At 45.0% G+C, this 18,208-nt stretch overlaps 3 protein-coding genes across 3 annotated transcripts in view; 1 reads left to right on the top strand and 2 right to left on the bottom strand.

The window, feature by feature from the left end:
• ZNF232 (zinc finger protein 232) overlaps positions 1-18,208 on the bottom strand; it is a 129,821-nt gene that overhangs the window by 12,229 nt on the left and 99,384 nt on the right. The gene's annotated exons all lie outside the window — the stretch shown is intronic.
• Positions 1-18,208, top strand: part of ZFP3 (ZFP3 zinc finger protein) — a 100,409-nt gene that overhangs the window by 36,966 nt on the left and 45,235 nt on the right. The gene's annotated exons all lie outside the window — the stretch shown is intronic.
• ZNF594 (zinc finger protein 594) lies at positions 4,014-17,831 on the bottom strand. Its single transcript, XM_050765290.1, is given in 3 exon segments — positions 4,014-4,188; positions 4,191-6,514; positions 17,225-17,831. Coding segments are annotated over 2 exon segments (2,397 nt in total). The 5' UTR covers positions 6,495-6,514; positions 17,225-17,831; the 3' UTR covers positions 4,014-4,095.

Below are 18,208 nucleotides of genomic sequence, written 5' to 3'. Positions count from 1 at the left end.
GGCCACTACCGGCACCAGCACGAGCAAGCTCTATGTGGGGCCTGTGACCAGAGCAGGCATGAGCAAATGACTGCAGGATCTAGCTGGCTGCTCTGGGCAGCTTCAGGAGCAAGCTCCATTTGGGGTCTGTGGTGGTGCCCAAGTGGGGGTGCCTGTGACCCCAAAGCCCCAGAGGGGGTGTTACAGTGCTCTCTTAGTGCCACTGTTTGAGGATGGCTGTGTGTTTTTTTTTTGTTTTGTGTTTTTTTTTTTTTTTTTGAGACGGAGTCTCGCTCTGTCGCCCAGGCTGGAGTGCAGTGGCCAGATTTCAGCTCACTGCAAGCTCCGCCTCCCGGGTTCACGCCATTCTCCTGCCTCAGCCTCTCAAGTAGCTGGGACTACAGGCGCCCGCCACCTCGCCCGGCTAGTTTTTTGTACTTTTTTTAGTAGAGACGGGGTTTCACCGTATTTACCAGGATGGTCTCGATCTCCTGACCTCGTGATCCGCCCGTCTCGGCCTCCCAAAGTGCTGGGATTACGGGCTTGAGCCACCGTGCCCGGCCGGCTGTGTGTTAACAGCTCAGCTGGCCCCTAGCCTCATTGTGTGGGGTGGCTACCCGCCACCAGTGAGGGCAAAGAGCGGGTGTGACAGCCTTTTGGGGAGCCAAACTTGGTGGGTCCCGAGCTCTTGTCTGGCATACAAGAAGAATGAGGTTGTGTGGAACACTTGAAGGATGATGAAGGTGGAGAATTTTATAGAGTGGTCACAATGGCTATCAGTGGAGAGGGGAGCTAGAGAGGGGATAGAAAGGGCCGGTCATCTTCTCCCCAAAGTCTGGCTATCTCTTCCCAAAAGTCTGGCCATCTCTCTCATCTACTGACTGAGTATGGGGTCTTTATAGGCACAGAATGAGGGTGGGGCGGCCATAGATAGTTTTGGAAAGGGCAACATTCAATTGGTAAGAAGACATTATTCAGAAAGAACCAACTAGGAGGGAGCAAGCAAAGAGGAATAGAAGTTCTTACTTTGGGCTGTGGGTTTCAGGCTTTTCGGCTCAAAGGTGGGGTTTCACTGGGGGCCTGCCACATCTGCTTAGAATGTCTCAACTTCCTGTCCTGCCTCTATCACTATCAAATATTTGTATGAAGAAACCTCTCCTAAGCCACATTCCAATCACCCCTCTTCCTCCTAGAGATTATCAGACTCTGACTTTCTCAGCTTTGGTCCTCTTGGAGTTTGGTTCTTTAGCTGTTTAAAATCTTATGAAGGCAAACTTTGATCATTTAGGCTCTTTTCTCAAAGTTCCAAAGTAGACGGCTCCTTAACAGGTAGGTTTTATTTTACAGAATTCAGGTTTACAAACTGCACACTACTACATTAGCTTCTGCTACCTATCAAAGCTTTGAATAGGTGGGCTTTCATTTCATGGATTATCTGATTATCTGAACGTTAACTCTTTGTCCTCCTTCAGCCCCCACTGGACTGTAAATTCTTTGAACAATGACTGTCTTTCTTTGGCCCCATCTAATTATGGACCCTGGCACATACTAAATAGTCACTAAGTAATTCTTAAATAACTTTTATTTCCACATTCACAGTTGAAAACATTCCGTAGTGTAACAAAAATTTCAATCTTTCAAAAGTCCAGTACCCTTAGTTTGATTCAAGCTCCATCAAAGATGAATTGGTTAGTTTTTAATCTGCAGTTTACAAGTAATAGTTCATATTTCAAAAAGCCTAACATAGGTGATAGGTTTGCCCACAAAAGGGATAAAAAGGCTAATGAAAATGTTTAATTATTTGCTTTGGACTGGAATTTTAGTACCTAGGTCTGCCTACATGGTGCCAGTCAGAAGCATGATTTGTGTTGTACATGCCTTTATGTAGCAAAATATAATTATTTAATAAATGCAGTTTGGTAAACATAATCTTTTAAAACACAGGACATAGGGGAGTAAAAAGAAGGCGTTGGTGATTAAAAAGTTGGAAACCACTGCATTAAATTACCTTCAAATCCCTTTAGGTATCCTGTTTATCCTTATAAACATTAGCTCTCACTGTACAGCATCATAAAAAGTAAAAGAGTTAGACTTTTTTTTTTTTTTTTTTTTTTTTTTTGAGATGGAGTTTCACTCTTGTTGCCCAGGCTGGAGTGCAGTGGCGCGATCTTAGCTCACTGCAACCTCCGCCTCCCAGATTCAAGTGATTCTCCTTAGTCTCCCAAGTAGCTGGGACTACAGGCATGCCCCACCATGCCCAGCTAATTTTTGTGTTTTTAGTAGAGACAGGGTTTTACTATGTTGGCCAGGCATAGTAACTCCTCGTGATCAACTCCTGACCTCGTGATCCACCCACCTCGGCCTCCCAAAGTGCTGGAATTACAGGTACAAGCCACCACACCTGGCCTACACTCCTTACTTTCACAGGGTTTTTTCCCACGTTTAAACTTGTCACTCGACTAGGAAGTCAAGATTGAAATGGCTCTTTCCATGAATAATTGAGTTTTGGGGTTGTTGCCAAAGCGATTTATAATGATTTTAATAATGATAGACATCCCCTGACACATTGGTGCAGTGGCTCATGCCTGTAATCCCAACCCTTTGAGAGGCTGAGGAGGGAGGACTGCTTGTGCCCAGGAGTTCAAGACCAGCCTGGGCAACATAGTGAGACCTCGTCTCTTTGTATTTTAAAAAAATAAATAATTTTAAAAATTGTATCATTGGGACCATATTCTAGTGTCAATTCTAGAAAAAAATTGACAGAAAAAAAAAGGTGATTACGTTCAAGAGCTTTTAGCTTTTCCACTTGATTATACTTACATCTTTGAAAACTCCAGCAGGAATTTTCTATGCTTTCCTACCTTTACATGGTTTTCCTAATAAAACCCATCTGTAGTGCAATAAGATGTGGTCTCCATCAGGCTTTTTGTAGTTTTACTATATTCATTAGGTTTCTGCTATCTATTAGAATAGGTCCTGTTTGTAGACTCTCTTACAGTCCTCAAATTCCTTTCCAATAAGTTTCTGGTGTTTAAGAAAAGCTGTCCGCCCACTGAAGGCCTTACCACAGTTGCTACATTCAAAGGGTTTCTCTCTGGTATGAATTCTTTGATGACCGATAAGGTGTGCGTTCCGACTGAAGGCCTTCCCACATTCAGGGCATTCATAGGGTTTCTCTCCTGTATGAATACGATGGTGTCTAATAAGATCTGAGCTTCCCCTAAAAGATTTCCCACATTTGGTGCATACATAAGGTTTTTCTCCACTGTGAATTCTATGATGTCTCAGAAGGTCTGAGCTCTGATTGAAAGTTTTCCCACATTCTGGGCCGGGCGCGGTGGCTCAAGCCTGTAATCCCAGCACTTTGGGAGGCCGAGACGGGCGGATCACGAAGTCAGGGGATCGAGACCATCCTGGCTAACCCGGTGAAACCCCGTCTCTACTAAAAATACAAAAAACTAGCTGGGCGAGGTGGCGGGCGCCTGTAGTCCCAACTACTCGGGAGGCTGAGGCAGGAGAATGGCGTGAACCCGGGAGGGGGAGCTTGCAGTGAGCTGAGATCCGGCCACTGCACTCCAGCCTGGGCGGCAGAGCGAGACTCCGTCTCAAAAAAAAAAAAAAAAAAAAAAACAGAAAGTTTTCCCACATTCTTTACATTCGTAGGGTTTCTCTCCTGTATGAGTTACCTGATGTGTGATGAGGTCTGAGCTGCCCTGGAAATTCCTACCACACTGCTTACACCAATAAGCTTTCTCTTCCTGGTGAGTTCTCTGCTCTCTCCTAAGCTCCTCATCCTTGCTAAAGGTTTTCTCACATTCAAGTTTCTCTGCAGTATGCAATCTCTGATGTTTGAGGAAAGCCGTGCGCCACATGAAGAGTTTCCCACATTCCTTACATTCATAGGGCTTCTCACCACTGTGAATTCTCTGATGTTGAATAAGGAGGGAACGCCGCCTGAAAGCTTTCCTACATTCAGTGCACTGATAGGGCTTCTCTCCAGTATGGATTTTCTGGTGTGTAACAAGGTGTGATCTCTGGCTGAAGGATTTCCCACATTCACTACATTCATGAGGTTTCTCTCCAGTATGAACACGATGGTGTTTAATAAGATCTGAGCTACCCCTGAAAGATTTCCCACATTTGGTGCATACATAAGGTTTTTCTCCACTGTGAATTCTGTGATGTCTCACAAGGTGTGAGCTCCGATTGAAAGTTTTCCCACATTCTTTACATTCATACGGTTTCTCTCTTGTATGAGTTACCTGATGTCTGATGAGGTCTGAGCTGCCCTGGAAAGTCCTACCACACTGATTACACAAATAAACTTTCCTTTCCTGGTGAAGTCTCTGCTCTTCCCTAAGCTCCTCATCCTTGCTGAAGGTTTTCTCACATTCTTCAAGTTTCTCTCTAGCATGCAGTCTCTGATGTTTGAGGAAACCTGTGCGCCACATGAAGAGTTTCCCACACTCCTTACATTCATAGGGTTTCTCACCACTATGAATTCTCCGATGTTGAATAAGGAGGGAATGCCGCCTGAAGGCACTCCCACATTCATTGCACTGATAGGGCTTCTCTCCAGTATGGGTTTTCTGGTGTGTAGCAAGGTGTGACCTCTGGCTGAAGGATTTCCCACATTCACTACATTCATAGGGTTTCTCTCCGGTGTGAATACGATGGTGTTTAATAAGATGAGAGCTACCCCTAAAAGATTTCCCACATTTGGTGCATACATAAGGTTTTTCTCCACTGTGAATTCTATGATGTCTCAGAAGGTCTGAGCTCTGATTGAAAGTTTTCCCACATTCTTTACATTCATACGGTTTCTCTCCTGTATGAGTTACCTGATGTCTGATGAGGTCTGAGCTGCCCTGGAAATTCCTACCACACTGATTACACAAATAAGCTTTCTCTTCCTGGTGAGTTCTCTGCTCTTCCGTAAGCTCTTCACCCTGGCTGAAGGTTTTCTCACATTCAAGTTTCTCTCCAGCATGCAATCTCTGATGTTTGAGGAAAGCCGAGCACCAAATGAAGAGTTTCCCACATTCCTTACATTCATAGGGCTTCTCACCACTGTGAATTCTCCGATGTTGAATAAGGAGGGAACGCCTTCTGAAGGCATTCCCACATTCATTGCACCGATAGGGCTTCTCTCCAGTATGGATTTTCTGGTGTGTAACAAGGTGTGACCGCTGGCTGAAGGCTTTCCCACATTCACTACATTCATGGGGTTTCTCTCCAGTATGAATACGATGGTGTCTAGTAAGATCTGAGATGCCCCTAAAAGATTTCCCACATTTGCTACATACACAAGGTTTTTCTCCACTGTGAATTCTATGATGTCTCAGAAGGTCTGAGCTCTGATTGAAAGTTTTCCCACATTCTTTACATTTATACGGTTTCTCTCCTGTATGAGTTACCTGATGTGTGATGAGGTCTGAGCTGCCCTGGAAATTCCTACCACACTGCTTACACCAATAAGCTTTTTCTTCCTGGTGAAGTCTCTGCTCTTCTGTAAGCTCCTCATCCTTGCTGAAGGTTTTCTCACATTCTTCAAGTTTCTCTCCAGCATGCAGTCTCTGATGTTTGAGGAAAGCTGTGCGCCCACTGACGGTCTTCCCACGTTTGTGACATTCATAGGGTTTCTCTCCACTGTGGAGTCTCTGGTGTTCAGTAAGGTGAGAATGCTGCTTGAAGGCTTTTTCACATTCATTACACTTGAGGGGTTTCTCTCCAGTGTGAATTCTCTGAAGTGTGACAAGGTGTGAACTTTGACTGAAGGCCTTCCCACATTTATTGCATAAATATGGCTTCCCCACACTGTGGATTCTCTGGTGTAGGACAAGGTTTGAGCTTCCCTTAAAAGCCTTCCCACACTCTTTGCACTCATAGGGATTCCCGCCACTGTGAATTTGCTTATGTCTCACCAGATTAGAGCTCTGATTGAAGTCTTTTCCACATTCATGACATATATAAGGTTTCTTTCCTGTATTAATTCTCTGATGTATAAGATTTGAACTTTGATTAGAGTCTTTCCCACATTCATTACACACATATGGTTTATTTCCAGGATGAATTCTCTGATGTATTATCAGGTTTGAACACCTGTTGAAGGTTTTTCCACATTCCTTACATTCATAGGTCTTATTTATATTATGAATTTTCTGATGTTCAGTTAATCCTGACTTATGTTTGAAGTTTTGGCCACTAACCTCATATCTATGGGAGCTTTCTCCTGCAGAAAGTATTTTTTCTCCTTCATTACATCCATGGCCAATCTCTCCCACAATGGCTTTCTTGGGGATAATACGCATTTCCCTGATACCTCTCTCTTGGGAAGGGAGATGTCTCACTGCATCCTTTAAAGGGCTTACCCAGTGCTTCAATAATCTGTCCTCAGAATTACTGGTTTCAACTAACTCACATTCCTGGGTGATCTGTCTTTGGAGTTTTTCGGATGCAGCCCTCGCTGACTTCTTTTCTTCAGAAATTTCCATCTTTGATTTTCGTTCCTTCATCTTATTCCTGTTTTCAGAATCTGAAATGATAAGTAGATCATTCTATGATTCCTAAAATACAAATATCACCTCTTCACTATGCTGGGCAGTCTAAGAGGGAGGAACAAAGAACTCAGAAGACCTTTCCCTGCCAAAGCTGAGATGTGGACTTCACTAGAGACACTGTGGCTATCACAGGAACCTGTGCTACCACATACCCTGTTGGTAAAGAAACCTGCCAGGGTGCAGGCTGGAGCTGGGCTGTGGGAGTGGCCTAAAGGGTGGTGAATTAATTCACTGGGGGAGGAGGGCAATCTGGAGTTGGTCCACAGGAAGTGGCCTGTTGGATGGGGGAGGAACTTGCTAGATGGTGTGGCTGGGCCTGAACTGGTTCACAGGAAGCAGCCCACTAGGGTAAGTGCCACCAGGCCTTCCACAAGTTGATCTGCTAGCAGCCACATCAGTAAATAATTAAAATCAACAAATAAAAATAGAACAGCACACTGGTACCAGGAAAATAAGTTAGTTTCTCTTCCTATGGCCATGCATTGTCCCTCCAGCATCCGCTGTTGACAAAGTCTAAATCTTGTACCAACTGGCAAAGGAAAAATGTTTACAGAATCCAGCTTTGTAACACAAGCAAACAAAGATGGTGGATTTGGAGTTGAGAGGCAATAAATTAATAACTAGCGTACTGCTCGTTCCTCCCAATATACCATGATAGTTATGTGAATCTGTACTATGCCTCAGAATAAAAATAATTGGCTGTCATTTCAATAGAAACCAATTCTCTTTTTCTCAGACCTCACATTTTTCTTTCTGATATTCTGATGAAATTGCCTCTTTTTGTATGGCAATTTTATTTCTTCTGAAATTACAAGATAGATGAGCTTATTGCTTTTGAGTGTCCATGTTATCAAATCCCTGACCTTCCCCAGTGGATTAGTTCATTTTCATGTGGCTGATAAAGGCATACCTGAGACTGGAGAGAAAAAGAGGTTTAATTGGACTTATAGTTCCACATGGCTGGGAAGGCCTCAGGATCATGGTGGGAGGTGAAAGGCACATCTTACATGGCGGTGGCAAGAGAAAATGAGGAAGATGCAAAAGCAGAAACCCACGATGAAACCATCAGATCTCATGAGACTTATTCACTACCATGAGAATAGGGGGGAAACTGCCCCCATGATTCAAATTATCTCTCCCCATGTCCCTCCCACAAAATGTGGGATTTATGGGAGTACAATTCAAGATGAGATTTGAGTGGGGACACAGAGCCAAACCACATCATTCTGACCCTGGCCCCTCCAAATCTTATGTCCTCACATTTCAAAATCAATCATGCCTTCCCAACACTCCCCCTAAGTCTTAACTCATTTCAGCATTAACCCAAAAATCCACAGTTCAAAGTCTCATCAGAAACAAGGCAAATCCCTTCTGCCTATGAGTCTGTAAAGTCAGAAGCAAGCTAGTTACTTCCTAGATACAATCGGTACAGGTATTGTTGGATAAATACAGCTGTTCCAAATGGGAGAAATTGGCCAAAACAAAGGGGTTACAGGGCCCATGCAAGTTGAAATCCAGCAAGGCAGTCCAATTTTAAACCTCCAAAATGATCTCATTTGACTCCAGGTCTCACATCCAGGTCATGCTGATGCAAAAAGTGGGTTCTCATGGTCTTGGGCACCTCCACCCCTGTGGCTTTGCAGGGCACAGCCTCACTCCTGGCTGCCTTCACAGGCTGGTGTTGAGTGTCTGCGGCTTTTCCAGGCGTATGGTGCAAACTGTAGGTGGATCTACCATTCTGGGGTCTGGAGGTCATTGGCCCTCTTCTCACAGCTCCACTAGAAGGTGCCCAAGCAGGGACTCTATATGGCGGCTCCAATCCCATATTTCCCTTCTGCAGTGCCCTAGCAGAGGTTCTCCATGACATCCCTGCCCCTGCAGCAAACTTCTGGCTGGGCATCCAAGCGTTTCCATACATCTCTGAAATCCAGGTGGAAGTTCCCAAACCTCAGTTCTTGACTTCTGTGCACCTAAAGACAACACCATGTAGAAACTGCCAAGGCTTGGGGCTTGCACCCTGTGAAGCCGCGGTTCGAGCTCTATCTACATTGGCCCCTTTCAGCCATGGCTGGAGTGGCTGGGATGCAGCACACCAGGTCCCTAGGCTGGACACAGCATGGGGACCCTGGGCCTGCCCCACAAAACCATTTTCTCCTAGGCCTCCAGGCCTGTGATGGGAGGGGGCTGCTGTGAAGACTTCTGATATGCCCTGGAGACATTTTCCCCATTGTCTTGGGGATTAACATTCAGCTTCTTGCTACTTATGCAAATTTCTGCAGCCTGATTGAATTTCTCCTCAGAAAATGGGTTTTTCTTTTTTATCACATTGTCAGGCTGCAAATTTTCTGAACTTTTATGCTCTGCTTCCCTCATAAAACTGAATCCCTTTAATAGGACCCAAGTCACATCTTGAATGTTTTGCTGCTTAGAAATTTCTTCCACCAGATACCCTAAATCATCTCTCTCAAGTTCAAAGTTCCACAAGTCTGTAGGGCAGCGGCAAAATGCCACCAGTGTCTTTGCTAAAACATAACAAGAGTCACCTCTGCTCCAGTTCCTGACAAGTTCCGCATCTCCATCTGAGACCACCTCAGCCTGGACCTTTTTGTCTATATTGCTGTTAGGCTTTTGGTCAAAGCCACTCAACAAGTGTGGGGAAAAGAAAGAGAGATCATACTGTTACTGTGTCTATATAGAAAGAAGTAGATATAAGAGACTCCATTTTGTTCTGTATTTGAGATGCTGTTAATCTGTAACCCTACCCCAACCCTGTCCTTGCAAGAGACATGTGCTGTGGTGACTCAAGGTTTAGCGGATTTTGGGCTGTGCAGGATGTGCTTTGTTAAACAAGTGCCTGAAGGCAGTATGCTTGTGAAAAGTCATCACCATTCTCTTAATCTCAAGTACCCAGGGACACATACGCTGCGGAAGGTTGCAGGGACCTCTGCCTAGGAAAACCAGGTAGTGTCCAAGGTTTCTCCCCATGTGATAGTCTGAAATATGGCCTCATGGGAAGGGAAGGACCTAATGGTCCCCTGGCCTGACACCTGTGAAGGGTCTGTGACTGAGGATTAGTGTAAGAGGAAAGAAGGCCTCTGGGCAGTTGAGACAGAGAAAGGCATCTGTCTCCTGCCTGTCCCTGGGCAATGGAACCTCTCGGTGTAAAACCCGATTGTATGTTCTATTTACTGAGATAGGAGAAAACTGCCTTAGGGCTGAAGGTGGGACTTGCTAGTGGCAATGCTGCTCTTTATGCACTAAAAAGGTTTATGGAGATGTTTGTATATGCATATCAAGGCACAGCACTTTTCCTTAAACTTACCCATGTCACAGAGATCTTTATTCAAATGTCTTTCTGCTGACCTTCTCCCTGCTATGATCCTATTGTTCTGCCACTTCATTTTTCTGAGATGGTAAAGATAATGATCGATAAATAATGAGGGAACTCAGAGACCAGTGCCGGTGCGGGTCCTCTGTATGCTGAGCGCCGGTCCCCTGGGCCCACTTTTTCTTTCTCTATACTTTGTCTGTGTCTCATTTCTTTTCTCAAGTCTCTTGTTCCACCTGATGCCCACAGGTGTGGAGGGGCAGACCACCCCTTCAACAACTCTCTATGAAGTTCCAAACTTTCCCACATTTTCCTGTCTTCTTCTGAGCCCCCCATACTGTTCCAGCCTTTGCCTGTTATGGAGCTCCAAAATTGCTTCCACATTTGGGTGTCTTTTCAGCAGCACCTCTGGTACCAATTTGCTATATTAGTCTGTTTTCACGCTGCTGATGAAGACATACCTGAGACTGGGAAAGAGGTTTAATTGAACTTACAGTTCTACATGGCTTGAGAGGCCTCAGAATTATGGCAGGAGGCAAAAGGCACTTCTTACATGGTGGCGGCAAGAGAAAGTGAGGAAGATGCAAAAACAGAAACCAATGATAAAACCATCAGGTCTCATGAGACTTGTTCACTACCACGAAAACAGTATGGGGGAAACCATCCCCATGATTCATATCATCTCCCACAACATGTGGGAATTACGGAAGTACAATTCAAGATGAGATTTGGGTGGGGACACAGAGCCAAACCATATCAGTCAGTCACAAAAACACATTTCTGAGCTCCTTGGGAGCGTGGTCCTGCTGATAGGGACTCTAGTCATTAATCTTCTTGCAGTGAATGAGCAGCAACATGGCACAGTGATTAAGAGCATGGACTGAAGGGCAAACTGCCTGAGTTTGAAACCTGGCTCCACCCCTTAATGATGGTGAGACCTCAGGCAAATCACAGAGCTCTCAGTGCCCCAGCTTCCTCATCTATAAAATGGACATAATGATAGTATTTACTTCATAGACTTGTTATGAGAATCAAACACATACAAATATACATAAAACATTTAGAACAGTGCTTTGCATATAGAAAGCACTATGCGTCAGCTGCTGTTATTACTATTATTATTAATATTTACCCTTTAAATATTAAGTAATATGTCCCTAGAACAAAAAAAGGCTGGATTTCCTTCTTTTTTTTTTTTTTAGAGCTATGGTATCACTATGTTGCCCAGGCTGGTCTCACACTCCTGGGGTCAGGCAATCCTCCTGCCTTGGACTCCCAAAATGCTGGGATTGCAGGTGTGAGTCACTGCACCTGGCCTTGGATTTCATTTAAATACCATACCCTCTCCTGCAACTGAAAGACAGTGGGCTTACTGCTTTTGGGTGTCCATATTATCAAATGCCCAACCTTTATTATTGGAAAGAATTGGCTTTGTCATAATTTTCCCTTAAAGAGTATAGTGGTTTTTTTCCTTTTGGTTTGACATATATATATTTTTTCCAAAATTCAGAAGCAGATTACTATTTAAAAGATGGTAGATTAAAGGCTGTCCATTTTTTTTTTTTTTTAACAAAAAACTTGTGATCTGAAGGGCTTTTATTGTGTCATACTGAACTCTTGAAAGCCAAAAGTTCAAGGAAGGTGTGCCTCTAGATTTGATGAGGTGTTTGTGGCTGCAAATCTGTATGAAGGCTTTGAAGTGCCTGGGCTCAGTTTCCTCTGCTTGTTCCCATAGTACTTTTTAATAAAGAGCCTGCTTCATTCATTATTGAGTAGTAATTGTTAAGATATTGTAGGATGTATGCTTAAAATAAAAAAATACGTATTTTCAAGGAAGAATAAAGGAAAGAAAGGAACATGAGTAACAGATTAGAAACATACATCCATGAGGCCGGGCGCGGTGGCTCACGCCTGTAATCCCAGCACTTTGGGAGGCCAAGGTGGGTGGATCACGAGGTCAGGAGATCGAGACTATCCTGGCTAACACGGTGAAACCCTGTCTCTACTACAAACACAAAAAATTAGCCGGGCGTTGTGGCGGGCGCCTGTAGTCCCAGCTACTCGGGAGGCTGAGGCAGGAGAATGGTGTGAACCCGGGAGGCAGAGCTTGCAGTGAGCTGAGATTGCGCCACTGCACTCCAGCCTGGGCGAAAGAGTGAGACTCCGTCTCAAAAAAAAAAAAAGAAAAGAAAAGAAACATCCATCCATGAGGAATACAAAGAAATTAATAGGAAACATTCAGCAGAGAGTTCTCCATTATCTCAAAGAAATTTTAGACAAAATAACTCTTTAAATAAAAGCCTAAAGAAGAGATATAAGGGTTTAAAATAGATTACACATTTAAAAATTTGACATTTTTAATTAAAAAAAAAAAATCGAGTCACGTAGCCAAAAAAAAAAAAAGAAAAGAAAAGAAAAGAAAAAGGAAAAAATAATAGCAGTGGGGCTGCCCAGGCTGGTCTTGAACTCCTGGCTTCAAGCGATCCTCCCAGCTTGGCCTCCCAAAGTGCTGGGATTATAGGTGTGAACCACTGTGCCAGGCCATTTTTTTTTTTACTTTTTTTGAGATAGGGTCTCACTCTGTCACCCAGGCTGGAGTGCAGTGCAGTGGTGCAATCATGGTTCACTGCAGTCTTGACCTCTCAGGCTGAGATGATTCTCCCACCTCAGCCTCCCAAGTAGCTGGGATTACAGGCATGCTGCAGCATGCATGCCAAATTTTTTGTAGAGATGGGGCTTGCCATGTTGCCCGGGGTGTTCTGGAACTCCTGGCCTCAAGGGATCCTCCTGCCTCGGCCTCCCAAAGTGCTAGGATTACAGGCGTGAGCCACTGCACCCAGCTTCTTTTGTTTTTTTAATACATTCTGTCATTCTGTCACCCCGGCTGGAGTGCAGTGGTGTAATCATAGCTCACTGCAACCTCAAACTCCTGGGCTCAAGCAATTCTCCCACTTCAGCCTGGCACAATAGGCACACCACCATATCCAGCTAGTTTAAAACAATTTTTTATAGAGAGAAGGTCTCACTATGTTGCCCAGGCTGGTCTCAAACTCCTGGCCTCAAGCAATCCTTCAGTCTCCCAAAGTGCTGAGATTACAGACATGAGCCACCATGCTTGGACAAAAACAAATTAGATTAGAAAGCAATAAAAAGAAGTGAGAAGTGACTTGACAAAGCTGAGGAAATAAATGGAAGGGCAAATGAAAAGCATTATGTAAATGAAATTCACATAAGGAACAACGAAAATAATCACGACAAGGTCACAATGAAGCCTGGAGAAATAATAAAAAATGAAATGAATACAAATGTGATTACAGAGAAAACAAGTAATTAAAGAAAGATAATCAAATACATATAATTAGTGTTCCTAAAGAAAAGAGCAAACATAGGCCGGGCACAGTGGCTCATGCCTGTAATCCCAGCACTTTGGGAGGCCGAGGCAGGCGGATCACCAGAGGTCAGGAGTTCGAGACCAGCCTGACCAACATAGAGAAATCCTGTGTCTACTAAACACACAAAATTAGCTGGGCATGGTGGCATGTGCCTGTAGTCCCAGCTACTCCGGAGGCTGAGGCAGGAGAATCACTTGAACCCGGGAGGCGGAGGTTGTGGTGAGCCGAGATCGCGCCATTGCACTCCAGCCTGGGCAACAAGAGCAAAACTCCGTCTCAAAAAAAAAAAAAAAAAAAAAAGAACATGAAAAAAGAAAAAAATCACTATGTAACAGAGGAAAATGTTGCTGAAATAAACACTTAGATCTATTGGAAAGGTAAATTGTAGCTCATAAAAAGTAGACAGAAGAGTCAAAACTGAGACATGTCCTTTTGAAGTAATTAAATTTCAGGAATAAATGAGCAAATGGGCATCTAGGCAGAAAAGGAAGTAGTGTGCAAGACAGAATTTCAGGTTGACTTTGTCCTTCCCCAGTTATACTCCATACCAGATTTAATAATGCCCATATAATTCCAAGGAGAAACAGTGTGAGCCGATAATTTTTTTACCCAGTAAAGTGTTCTCTTGCATTAAAAGCAATAGGCAAACATTTCCAGTTATGTAAAAACTTAGGGAGTATGAGAGTTGTAAGCCCTTTTTGAAAATAACTATTGCAAAGACATATAGCCAATAAAGAAGTGAATTAAGATGAACCCTCAGGAATTAAGAGGGCATTGTAAAAGAATGGTCTAACGGAAAAAAAAAAAAAAAACGTTTTCCCTCTGCCCTTACACCACAGTCAGTCAACACAAAAGACTTGTGTAACCAAATGTTTATTTTAATTATTTTTAGTTTTAGGGATGAGGGTCTTGCTATCACCCAGGCTGGAGTGCAGTGGTGCCATCATAGTTCACTGCAGCCTTGAACTCCTGGCCTCAAACCATCCTCCTGCCTCAGCCTCCTGAATCGTTGGGATAACAGGCAAGAGCTGAAACTGCCTTTGCAAAATTATAATTGAGGAAATTATGGCAGTGAAAGAGAGCAGACCTAACTAACCCCATCTTCTAACCTCTAAACTGTCTTTGTTCATTCCTGGTATGAACAAAGGCATAGGTCAAACTAGCCCTGGGAAGGAATTTAGTTTATAGATTAAATGCTGAAACAAAATTGATAACAGCCCTTTCCTGAAAAACCCCTTCTTGCCTGGGGACCAGTCTGCCTTTGTAGGGCTAACAAATTAGCTACAAGATTAGAAATTACAATTAGGGGCCATACAGCCTCTACAAGAGTTTGAACCTCCCCAAATTGCCCTTGGGAATAACATCACTTTGCAAAACCTAAGATCTGTGCTTGAGATATTTTGTGGACCCTGCATTCCAGTGCAGCAAATGACACCACCCAGACCGATAACCTGGATCAACCGGTTCTGCAATCCCACCTGGGAGCATAAGTCAGAAAGTAGAACTCACTTCACCCCTCGATGAGTTCATCTTCAACCCAACCAATTAGCACTTCCCACTTTCCAAGCCCATACGCCAAATAATCCTCAAAAACTCTGATCTACGAATGCTCTGGGAGGCTGTTTAATAATAAAACTCCCGTCTCCTGCATAGCCGACTCTGCATGAATTACTCTTCCTCCGTTGCAATTCCCCTTTCTTGATAAATTCCTGTGTCTTGATAAATTGGCTCTGTCTAGGCAGTGGGCAAGGTGATCCCACTGGGCGGTTACAGAGCCATGATACCCTCTGACCAAATATTTTGGGGTTTTCCCACACACACCAAGCAAGCAATAAATTCTGCAGCAACAACAGCTAGGTGTTCTCTAAATCAGTTCAATTCGGACACTATCTACCTGGAGATGGTGTCAAATCCCAAGGTTGAGGACTCAATTCACCAGACTGCACCGCACTTCTGATGCCAATCACAAGTCCCAGGTGGTTTTACCTGTGCTTCTGACCGACCAGCTATAAATCAGGGATCCCAAGCTCCCTTATTGGGTTAAATTATTTGCTAGAGTGGCAAAGTCTGCCACTGAACTCAGGGAAACATGTACTTATATTTACCAGTTTATTATAAAGGATATTACAAAGGACACAGATGAAGAGATGCATAAGGCAAGCCAAGTGGGATGGGGAGCAGAGCTTCCATGCCCTCTCTGGGCACACCACTCTCCAGGAACCTCTATGTGTTCAGCTATCTGGAAGCTCTCCAAACTCCATCCTTTGAGGTTTTAATGGAGGCTTCATTAAGTAGGCATAATTGATTCAAAAAAAAAAAAAAAAACTCCAGGCACGGTTGCTCATGCCTGTAATCCCAGCACTTTGGGAGGCTAAAGCAGGTGGACACATGGTCAGGAGATCGAGACCAGCCTGACCAACATGGTGAAACCCTGTCTCTACTAAACATACAAAAATTAGCTGGGCATGGTGGCAGGCGCCTGTAACCCCAGCTACTCAGGAGGCTGAGGCAGGAGAATCGCTTGAACCCGGGAGGCAGAGGTTGCAGTGAGCCAAGATTGCCCCACCGCACTCCAGCCTGGTGACAGAGCAAGACTCTTGTCTCAAGAAAAAAAGTAAGTTGGCCATTAATTCGAATAAAAACAAAGAGCATGAGCCAAGAAAATGTGTCTACACTCAAAGCTGGCCCAGGGGCCACCATTTTTTAACTTAGGAAATACCACTATTTCATGCCCAGTTCTTAGTATCTTGTAACTATGTCAATCCTTTTTAATTCACATTCATGGGAATGCATTAGGTGAAGCTAAACAAAGAGTCTATGCCTAGAGGAAGACACACACACACGAAACAAGGTAGTAAGAGCCTATGAATTAGATGCTAAAAGCGCTGTGGTGGCAATCCGGGAAGAGTTCCCAAACAACATGACTTTTGAAGCTTGTGGGGAAAAGAAAGATCGGACTGTTACGGTGTCTGTGTAGAAATAAGTAGACGTAGAGACTCCATTTTGTTCTGTACTAAGAAAAGCTCTTCTGCCTTGAGATGGTGTTAATCTGTAACCCTACCCCCAACCCTGTGCTTGCAGAGACATCTGCTGTGTTTACTCAAGGTTTAATGGATTTAGTGCTATGCAGGATGTGCTTTGTTAAACAGGTGCTTGAAGGCAGCATGCTTGTTAAAAGTCATCACCATTCTCTAATCTCAAGTACCCAGGGACACAAACACTGCAAAAAGCCGCAGGGACCTCTGCCTAGGGAAGCCAGGTATTGTCCAAGGTTTCTCCTCATGTGATAGTCTGAAATATGGCCTCGTGGGAAGGGAAAGACCAGACCGTCCCCCAGCCTGTAAAGGGTCTGTGCTGAGGAGGATTAATAAAAGAGAAAAGCATCTTTGCAGTTGAGATAGAGGAAGGCATCTGTCTCCTGCTCCTCCAATGGATTGTATGTTCTATTTACTGAGAGAGGAAAAAACTGCCTTAGGGCTGGAGGTAAGAAGTGCTAGTGGCAGTGCTGCTCTTTAATGCACAGAAATGTTTGTGGAGATGTTTGTATACGTGCACATCAAGGCACAGCACCTTTCCTTAAACTTATTTATGACAGAGATCTTTGTTCACGTTTTCCTGCTGACCCTCTCCGCTCGATTACCCTATTGTCCTGCCACATCCCCCTCTCTGAGATGGTAAAAATAATGATCAATAAATACTGAGGGAACTCAAAGCTCCGTATGCTGAGCGCCGGTCCCCTAGGCCTACTTTTCTTTCTCTGTACTTTGTCTCTGTGTCTGTTTCTTTTCTCAAGTCTTTCATTCCACAGGACGAGAAACGCCCACAGCTGTGGAGGGGCAGGCCACCCCTTCAAAGCTGCTCCTAAAAGGAATGTAGACCCTTACAAAGAGACCAGCCCAGCTAAATCCCTCCCTTGTCTGAACTCTTAACAGTCCTAATATTTTAGACTGAGTAGTAGAACATACCTGAACCATACAGTTCATTCCTGTAGCTTAGTCTAGTCTCCCCAGCGGGGTCACTCGTGGGATGCAGAAACCAGATTTGGTTACATATACAAATATACCTGGCACAGCTTTGGGTGAGGAATAATCAATTTATGCCTGACGGTGGATTCTGGGCCTCGGGAAGATGCCGTTAGCGGTACCCACAGGAGGGAACTGGAACAGGCAAGAGTAGCGGGACGGGCCGAGAGCGGGGCACGTGGAGACCAAGAAGCCTACCGAGAGCAAGAAGGCCCAGCCGTGCGCACCCGGAGCCTACATCCTCCTGAGGTCCCCCAGGCCTCTCCGCATAGGCATATGAGTTCTGCTCCACTCCTAGCCTGCCGGAGGACGCAGGCGCCGCGGCCCCCAACTCTGTGAAGGCAGCGGGGTCTCACCTCCGGGCCACCCCCAGCCTCCCGCTCGGTAGGGGGCCCCTCCACGGTCGCCATCACTGAGTCGGGGCTTCTAACGCCACCATCTTGGGCCCCGCGCCTGGGCCACGCGAGAACTTTGGTGCGCTCCCCGGCACTGCGGTCTCCCAGTCAGCGCCGCGCCCAGCCGACTCCCGTCTGCTCCAGCCAATCCGCGCGCGCTCCCGTGGCCACCTCCCATCGATGAGGTGTCTCTGTGCAGACTCCGCCAGGACGCCAGTCGGCGCTGGCGTAACTCGCTCAGCCCGGCGAAGTCTGACTTCCGGAGGGCCGGCTGCGCGCTAGCGGGTTACCACGGTTACCACCCAGACGCAGAGTCCTCAGCTGCTCCCGGACATGGTTAGGGTTGGGGCTTTGGCATAGTCGGGTCCGGGGTGGGTGACCCCTCCAAGTAACTACGTTTTTGTTCTTCCCTTTTGTTGTGTTTTGTTTGAGATGGAGTCTCGCTCTGTCGCCCAGGCTGGAGTGCAATGGTGAGATCTCAGCTCACTGCAACCTCCATCTGCCAGGTTCAAGCGATTCTCCTGCCTCGGCC

The sequence above is a fragment of the Macaca thibetana genome, chromosome 16, assembly GCF_024542745.1.
Source record: "Macaca thibetana thibetana isolate TM-01 chromosome 16, ASM2454274v1, whole genome shotgun sequence".
Classification (NCBI taxonomy): Eukaryota; Metazoa; Chordata; class Mammalia; order Primates; family Cercopithecidae; genus Macaca; species Macaca thibetana.
The sequence above is the reverse complement of the archived record's forward strand: the minus strand, read 5'-3'. Positions and strand labels throughout refer to the sequence as shown.